The 9,545-nt window shown below is 31.3% G+C and overlaps 2 protein-coding genes across 2 annotated transcripts; one reads left to right on the forward strand and one right to left on the reverse strand.

The window, feature by feature from the left end:
• Positions 1–1,518: 1,518 nt before the first annotated feature.
• Positions 1,519–4,699, reverse strand: LOC130808885 (GEM-like protein 5). The gene is made up of 3 exons (XM_057674425.1): positions 4,006–4,699; positions 2,693–2,967; positions 1,519–2,070 (listed from the first exon to the last, which is right to left on the reverse strand). The coding sequence occupies exons 1-3, from the start codon at positions 4,331–4,333 to the stop codon at positions 1,852–1,854; spliced, it is 822 nt and encodes a 273-aa protein (XP_057530408.1). The 5' UTR covers positions 4,334–4,699; the 3' UTR covers positions 1,519–1,851.
• Positions 4,700–6,576: 1,877 nt separating this feature from the next.
• On the forward strand, positions 6,577–7,907 carry LOC130808205 (protein CYSTEINE-RICH TRANSMEMBRANE MODULE 10-like). The gene is made up of 3 exons (XM_057673677.1): positions 6,577–6,747; positions 6,858–7,074; positions 7,693–7,907. Exons 1-3 carry the CDS (start codon positions 6,681–6,683, stop codon positions 7,748–7,750), a joined length of 342 nt encoding a protein of 113 aa, XP_057529660.1. The 5' UTR covers positions 6,577–6,680; the 3' UTR covers positions 7,751–7,907.
• Positions 7,908–9,545: the final 1,638 nt, after the last annotated feature.

Here is a 9,545-nt window from a genome sequence, read left to right on the forward strand (position 1 = left end):
TTTCTTAATCACTTATGAAATGATGCAAACCTCAATTCTTCATATATTTATAGCACTCGTATATTATTTTCCCAATGTGCAAAACAAAGTATGGGCTATCAGATGATCAAAGTCTTCTCCAATTATCTTATACATACTCTTTTGGTCCCTAATGCTTTCTCAAAGTACACTTAATGTGCTAATCAAGGAAAAAGAAAAAAAAATAAAAAATGTGTATTTCTACTTAATTTGAAAATGTAAATACATGCTTAAAATGTGAGTTATGAACAAAATAAAAATTAAAGTAAAATTTATTAAGCATACTGAAAATTAAAATGGTGTAAATATAAAGTCATTAATATATTTAGCACTAATTTTTTATTGAGGTCATCTCACTGTGGACGACCTTAATTGGACAACTCAAACTCTTTAAAAAACCTCCTTTTTTATAAGTGTGAATTCAGTTTTTAAATTTTTTTTATTAATAAACTGCTTGTATGGACTCATCTTACGGTGAAACGGTCTCTCACAAGACTTGCTGTTGAATTATAGGTTTGTGGTAAAGGTTAATGAATAATCATAAGAATTAACAATGTTTCAAAATTTTATTGACATGTTTTTTACACGGCAAATTATTATTAAAAATTAATATTAATTATTAACGTTTCAAAAATTTATTGACTTGTTTTTTGCACCACAAATTGAACCACAAAGGGTTTATGGAAATTTATAAGAATAATTAATGTTTTAAATGTTTATGAAAAAATAATAATCTTAAAGTGATCACTTATAATTAGTGATCACTTATGATCTTAGAATGAGTGATAACTTTTAAAGTGATTACTTATTATTTTAAAATAATTAATTAAAATAGCATACTAATTATATAAATTAGTCTCATACTAAGATGATCTTGTACAAAATTTATTGTATGTAAATTAATGTTTTGGGGATGGACAAATTATGAGATTATTGATGTTCGAAAAAACTTTCCAAACTAAACTTGTAATACCCATGCGTGATAATTTGTGTTTAGCTACAACTCTCGCACTTTTTATAATGGGCTACATTTCATTGTATAGTTGGCTTTTACGGTTATGGGCCAGTCAAAGGCATCTGCCGATTCCAATCACAAAAATTCCATTCCACAATGACCCAAGGGTCCCTCTACCAAGTAATAATACTCTTTTTATGGTCTCAAAGTAAGACGAATTTTATATGAATTAACAAATCTAATACAAATTCTTATGAGAGACGGTATTTTTAAGAGACCATTTCTAATTGGATTAATTCATTATATATTTTTTAAATATTATAAGTATGCATTAAGAATGATATAAGTAGACATTTAAGATATTGAAATTAGACATTAAGAATACGTAAGTAGCATCAAAGATAGTGTAAGTAGACATTAAGAATATGGCAAGTAGACTTTAATCTTTTAGTGGAATGGACTTGAGATTCGTCGCTCAAGAGACTAGCTGCAAGTCTAATTAATATAATTTAAAAAGAAAATCTGATTGAAACTTCTTACTTTGAGATTATCTAAATGATAGCTTGTATTTCACATAGTTTCACTCTTTAACAATGCGTATGAGAATTGAATCAAATTATTGTACACTGACTGGAATACAAGATCGATCAGCCAGACAATAAAATGTCAACAATAAATGAGATATCAACTGATCAAGAGCCATATAAATAGGAAAAAAAAAAAACAAAATAATTCACATACAATAACATACATAAAAAGGTTAATACGCAAAAACATGGTGAAACAGCCCAAAAGTCATTTATTTACAATAAAGCAAACCTACATCATTATTACACTATGATGAAGAAGTAGTTAAATAAGTAGTATGTAGATGGTGACTAATAGGATAGAGCAGGTTGGGCATGGGGGCCATAATCAGCGGCCCTGAAAGCAGAAAGTGTCTGAAGGAGATGGTGTGTTGCCTTGTCGAAATTGACAAATCCCATGAACCAAAATTCATGGTTATCCACTGTTGTTATTTGTATGTACCTTTCATTCGAATTTGCTCCCATTGTCACTGGGCTTATACCGCTTATTTGTGTCAGGGGAATCATAACCTGTCACATGATCAATTCCACATTATTAATGTTTACTAAATACACTCAATAAATGATGCTCATGATCCGTAATCTTAAATCGAAGAATTTAGAAGATATTGACCAACATATAGGCTTGATAATCTACTTATTGCCAATTGATTTTAGGATGAAATCTCATCGGACTTGTATACAGTAGACTTTCTTCTTGTGCGGATCTTATCGACTAAAATTCAATGACAAATTTATCAATTCGATCTTAGTTCATGTATGTCCTTGTCTTGATCTTCATCAAACCATAAACTTAAAAACTCAGGATATCTTATCAATACTATGGATCTGCTTGGCCAATTGTTAAATGGAGCTATTGATTATTTACATCAGCTAAAATATTGATTGATTTACTAGTTTTTACGAAGATATTTGTTAAAAGTTATCCGCTAATTTTTGCTGTTTGACCAACTCAAAAATTAATAGCCTTATAAAGTCGATAAAAGTCATTTGTTATTGGGGCTCGACAATAAGCTTAGATTGATGGTATGTTATAGACTTAAACCGTTGCAATATTAGTTAATTTATGCTTATAGTTCAAACTATTAAATATGCTATATACTCTTAAAAATTAGGGGATATAAGTATATACCTTGTAGTAACTCCAGGCTTCCTGACCAGAAGGAGCAATGAAGGAAAGTGGGCGATCACTGCAGAAGGCAACCCTGAGATTTGATAAGTACATGGTTCCGGCAACTGGTCCTGTGGAAGTGGATAGGTAACAAGCAAAGGTCTTTTTTAACTTCTCCTCTGCTTCAGTCTGGAATATCTGCCTGAACAGAGATTCAAATCCACCTTCTGACAGTGCCTTTGCTGTTAGATTGATCTTTCCCCACGCTGCTTCTGATACTGATGGTCCTGTTTTCACTACATTATCCAGTTTTAATATAAATTAGTTTACTTGAATAAACATCTTGCTAACTTATCCACGAATAACATTACAATATGAGACTTCCACCCATAGCATAAAAAATAAGACCGCATCCTATCACATCGGCCTCATTACGAAGGTTTTTAAAGCAAACAAACCAATATTTCTCGCATTGGAGACATGCAAAAAAGCGCATTTTTTTGACCGTATCAAAGGCTGTGTTATGATACGACTAATATTTAGGTGTAATGAATGATAACCACATCTTTTCAGTGGCAGTTTTGCATTTTTACACTATGCTTCCACTAAGTGAAATAGGATAAATCCAACCCAACCCTTATTGGTGATATCGTAGAGGTTGCTTTTATTTGACCTTTGTTAGAGATGTTCATTCGGAATATTGGTTGGTTTCGATTCACCCAACCCTTATTGGTGATATCGTAGAGGTTGCTTTTAATTGACCTTTGTTAGAGATGTTCATTCGGAATATTGGTTGGTTTCGATTCATGTATTTCGAGTCGGTGCAAAATGGGGTCTAGTGTACATGTTTATTTTTTATATAATTTATAATTCATTTTGAAATAGAGTCGAATAGGTCAAAAAATATCGAAACGTCAAGTCTGTTTGAACACCTCCATCCTTCACTAGGAAACATTATATTCAACCTCACGTAAATAAGAAATGCAAGCACATGATAAAATAAGTGATCTAGTCCATTATAATCTTACATCAAATAGCTATAAATCTGTAAGAAAATAGAATATTATATTTTATATTTTGTATTATTGTGATCTAGTTTCCTTAAATTTAATATTCCGTAATATTTTATTTCCTTAATTTAGTTCTAATCTCTTATATAAATAGAGGTAGTACCTCTCATCATTATTTAATACAAACCAAGTATCAAAACCCGAACTAATTTTTATTTCCGCATTATAATTTTCTACAAAATCTTTTACCGATCAAATTAAGGCACATAACCGGTAAAAACACAGAATACTCATAAATATGTAGGAAAATGGAAGATCACTTACAGTTATGCCAAATGTTACGGGCAATAGTCTCAGCTTTCTGGGTCCAGGAGTTGAAAGCATGAATAACAGGCTCAAGAGGGTTACTAGTAGGAGCCCTATCCATGGGAGAGTAAACCAAGTAAGGTTGATCATGAAAATAATGTCTCTGATGCTCATCAGCCTTCCAGAAAGCCGCTTCCTGGTTGTCCGGATGAGCAGTTGGGTTCGATGGCGGACCCATCACATGGGTTCCCCACTTCTTTGTCACCTCATTATTTTTCACAACTTCTTCCTGCGGTTGCGATTGTGGTGGTGATCCAGACAAGTCTTCTGGTGGGGTTCCAGCCATTGATTCTGATGGATATTATATTAATTGCTAAACAGAACACAAAACAAATGAATAAATTCACTGACTTTGCTCAACAAACAAGAAAATGAATGTATTGAGTATAGATTGGACAGTTGGTTTAGGATGATTGAATTTATAGTATTACCCAAAGGCAAATCCTTTGTGCTAAGCAAGAGCAAACCAAATCCAAATTGAGGTATTATTCCTAATTAAGTACAGATGTTACGCACACGGTCTTACTTTTGTGTAATTCCTTAGTTTAGTAATATAAACATACAATCTTACAAAAATACGTTTTCGACAATTATTATTTTATAGAGTTTGAGTGAATATGATCCTTTATTCAACCCTTAAATTAAATATTAATGTTTGTTTATCATTAGCATCGCGTATATTTAATGAGGAGTTTATAAAAAATTCCAGGGTGGTCTAGAAACTTGACCGGCTATTGGAATGGTATAGAAGAAAAGAGATGTTGACAGGTCGGTTATTGATGACTAATACAAATAGATTGCAACACCAAGTGTTGAATCCGTGTGATTTTGAAATGCTTCCAGACTTCTCTTTTTTTAATATATTCATCTACATGGGTTGGAGTTTTAAGCCCATTTTGATAATTTTTAAAGAAAAAGTTTTGTAGACTTTAGTGCATCAATTTTTAAAAAAATTAAAAAGTTCGTGTGAGATCATCTTACGATGAAATAATGTTAAAATAATAAGTATATAAGCTAAAAATTTCCATTATTAAGCTATTTCATCTAAATATAAGATATGTCTCATTTTAAGACCGCAATATACAAATATTTGTGAAAAGTAAAATCAGATCGCCATGACATGTTAGGATGGTATTTTCATGGTAAGCACTAAAGTCCATTGTCATCATCATCCTACTCAGTGTTTTCCGCTCATAGAAAAACTATAGACAAAGTCTGGGGAGGGAAGGACGGCGGCAACTCATACCCATAAAGGAGAGCGCGGCCAAATGAGTCCCCCGGCTCGAGAAACATAAGAAGACGTAGCTACGTGGGAAAGATTTAATTAAATGCATATAAATAAAATAAATAGGTAGAACCAACTACCAAAAAAAATAATAAATAAAACAAAAAACTAATAATAAGAAACGAGAAAAGATGACAAAAACACCAAAAGGTAAACTAAGAGGACATCAGTTGTCTAAAACATGAATATGGTGCCTCCAACTACCCCTATCCTTAATCAGGCCCTCAGAGAGGTATAACTCATGTAAGTTAATTTTTATTTGCTCATCCCAAGTTCTCTTGGGTCTTCCTCAACTCTTCTTACCCTCTACTATAATGCTTTCTACCCTTATCACTGGGGCGGCGAGAGTTTTTCTCTACATATGTCCAAACCACCTCTATATATTTTCGCGCATTTTTTCAGGCTATCCTTAGTTTGTTCCTAAACTCTTGATTTCTAATTGTATCCATCATAATATTGTATTTATTTATATTTTGTCTTCTTATTCTACTACAAATTTTAAGTCTTTCTTAAGGAGATGCTAGAAGTATCACCAAAAATCATACATTAACATTTTTATAACGGTTAAATATATTCCAGTATATTTGTCCTATAACATTTGATGGAAAGTCCAAAAAAAAATATGACAAAAATAAAGTGATAGTTGAAGGGATGAGATGAAAAAAAATAAATTAAATATATAAATAAACATTATAGAAAAATGTAAATCAAATTAAAAATAAAAAAGAAATTTTTTAATGAGGGGATTTAAAATGATGCATAGAACAACAAAATATTTTAACCGACACAAATTATAATCTTTATTTTTGGGAAATCGGAAGTGTACCATTAACTCCTCCCCCGGCAAATGACAACGACGTAAACAACGTTATTCACGGCTTTACAATTGACGACCATAAGACATAAGTCTAAAATTGAGTATTTAATGCCAATGGTTAAAATGGGTATTTAAAGTGAGTCACCTAATTATAACAATTCAAATGGTTATTATCCAAAGATAACAACGTAGATGAATTTCAAATTATTTTTTAATATAAATATAGTAAATATTTTTAGTTATTATAATAAATCTCAAATTTAATATATTAAAATTTTAAATAAATTTTTAATTAAATTTATTATACTTCAATAAAACATGTGAATGTCTCATATAAAAATTTATTTTACTTTAGTATTTGTATTATTCCAAAACTTTATTACTTTACTTCTATTATTCTGTTAAATTTACACCTAACTCAAAAACACGTTAGATATTTGACTTGAATAATACATGAAAATAGAATAACAACTGACATGGTCTCCTTAACTATCCGTACATCGCAAGTTTGCTAAATTCACAACCAAAACTATGAGTTATTCCACAGTTTCTCATGTTGCCCATGATTCCTACACTGATTACCCTCCTCCACCTCCAGGTTTTTTTCATTTCCTGCTTTCTTATTTCTAATTTAATTATACTTTATTTTGACTCTGTTATTGATTGTTGTATTCGCCTTAATATTGTTGTTAATGATCGATTGAGCAGGTGGATATCCTGCACCTGTCCCGCCACCACCACCTCGCCCAGGATTTGCACAGGGATATGGCCTTGGGCCTGCTCCCCGGCCTGAGTATCAACGATACTTTGCTGATAACTACCCACCTCAAGTAACCCATGTTCATCACAGTGGCCCAACTCATCGCCCCTATCACCCACCTTATGACCAGCCCTATGATGGCTGTTCTTCCTTCCTCAGCGCTTGGTATGTGATCTATTCTCTGCTCTTTAATTTATAGTTAGGAAATTTTTATTTTGATTTTAATTCATATCAAAATCGAAGACTTTTAATATACTTGCAACGTTTGCTTTTTTCGATCAAGTTACCTTAATTGTCCTATTTTTATTTTTGGTATGAATTTTTTACTTTTATACCTTTAGTAGCTTTATCCTATTTTCAATTATACCCTCCATTATCCATACTAATTTTCTTCCCTTATATTAAAAACTCATAATACCACTATCTATCCTACTCGTAGAGTCTCACTTTTGACTCTCCTTGAAATCCGTGAAAAGTCAAATGGGACTCTTAAGGTGAATAAGAGGGAGTACTCAATATCTCTAATTATATATAATAAAAGATTATAAAAATTTAATATTAATAATCTTTATAATGAGATAAATCAAATAAAATCTCACTTAACCATTTTTTTAACTTATAAATTAAAAATTAATTACAAATTAGAAGTGATGATTTAATAATGATTTAATCAGGCAGCAGTTTAAAGTCTTACTCGAAAAAAAAAATTATGTATTGGCTATTTAAATTTTAGTTCAAAATTCTGACTTGATTCCTAAATTCTAACGGAGATTGTGTATACAGTTTGTCTGTTTTTTGTTGCTGCTGTCTCCTGGAGCAGTGTTGCAGACCCAAGTGGTGATCCCTTGTGGTGTTTGTTGAAACAATATATATAACCATAAATCATAATAGTATAATAAAGTAATAAGTTGTTAATTAATGTTTTTGCGGTGTTATATGAACCGTTTCAATTACGTTTGTAATATCTTAGTTTAATCATGGATGTTAATTACTATCAACAAGATTATCAGCATATAATTAACTTGGATAATGTTATTAATGTAGATTGATTGTGTATTCTGAATGTTTATTACAGTTATACGTATTACATTTTACTATTTATGTAATTCATCAATGTGTTATTTTGATTAGCTTTACATTGAATTAGGAAAAATTATCCTGAATAATACGAATTTTCACTGATTTTCCTACAATAATACGAACTTTCAATTAACCATGAATAATACGAACTTTGATACATATTTCCCGCTGGCATACCATTTTACCTGTTACCAGTAAACTTACTCATTCCTTAAAAAAAAATTTTTGGCTGATAAAACTAAGTAAGAAAAATTACCTTGAATAATACGAACTTTCACTGATTTTCCTACAATAATACGAACTTTCAATTAACTATGAATAAAATACGAACTTTGATACATATTTCCCGCTAGCATAATGAAGAAATGGGGAATTTACCGTTTCTCCAGGTAAAGAACCGGTCAGGTATGGTAGCGGGAAATATGTATTAAAGTTCGTATTATTCATGGTTAATTGAAAGTTCGTATTATTGTAGGAAAATCAGTGAAAGTTCGTATTATTCAGGGTAATTTTTCCATTGAATTATGCATAATTAAAAAAATTAATGTTATGACAATACGATTAATCGATTCAAACAATATTAATGTAAAATAATATTTTATAAATACATTATGGATCAATTAGAATTTAAGGTGTACAGTATTAGTTGTAAAATTGTTCAAGATTAACGTTATTCCAATTCTTCATCATCGTCATCCTATCCAGTGTACTCCGCTCATAGAAAAACTATGGAGAGGGTCTACGGAGTGAAGGACACATACCTATAAAGAAGAGCGCGGCCAAAAGAGTCCCCAGACTCGAGAAAAATAAAGAGACGTAATTATATAGAAAAGATAAATTAAAAGCCTATAAATAAAATAAATGAGTAAAACCAACTACAAAATAAAGAAAACAAAAAACTAATTATAAAGAAACGAGAGAAGCAGGAGGGCAAGAACACCAAAAGGTAATCTAAGAAGACATCAGTAGTCTAAAACATGAATATGGCATGGCGCCTCCAACTACCCCTATCCCTATCAGGCCCTCAGAGAGGTTTAACTCATGCAAGTCAACTTTTATTTGCTCATCCGAAGTTCTCCTGCGTCTTTCTTGACTCCTCTTACCCTCTACTATAATGCTTTCTACCCTCCTCATAAGGTCTAACAAATTTAATAGCCCATATTTATTTATTGATTTTTAATGAATGTATATATAGGTAGTTTTTTGTGGAAGGAGTATGGCTGCCCTTTGACCACACTCTCCTTATGAGTATGAGTTGTCGTCTTCTTTTCTTTTTTATATTTTGATCATAGTTTTTCCTATAAATGGGGTACACTGGGTATGATGATGATGATTAGGTTGCTCTTTGTTGCTGCTGCAGTTTCTGGTGATTGTTATTTGTATGTCAGCTGGTCTGAGGATCCTTTGAGAGATCGTCTTTTTGAGAGATCTCTCAAGTCCAGCCTATTAAAATTTAATGTCTACTTACATTATTCCTAATGCCTACTTAACATATCCTTAATACTTACTTACAATATTTTAAATAACTATTTATATTATTTTTAATGCCTACTTAT

The sequence above is a fragment of the Amaranthus tricolor genome, chromosome 3 (assembly GCF_026212465.1).
Source record: "Amaranthus tricolor cultivar Red isolate AtriRed21 chromosome 3, ASM2621246v1, whole genome shotgun sequence".
Lineage (NCBI taxonomy): Eukaryota > Viridiplantae > Streptophyta > Magnoliopsida > Caryophyllales > Amaranthaceae > Amaranthus > Amaranthus tricolor.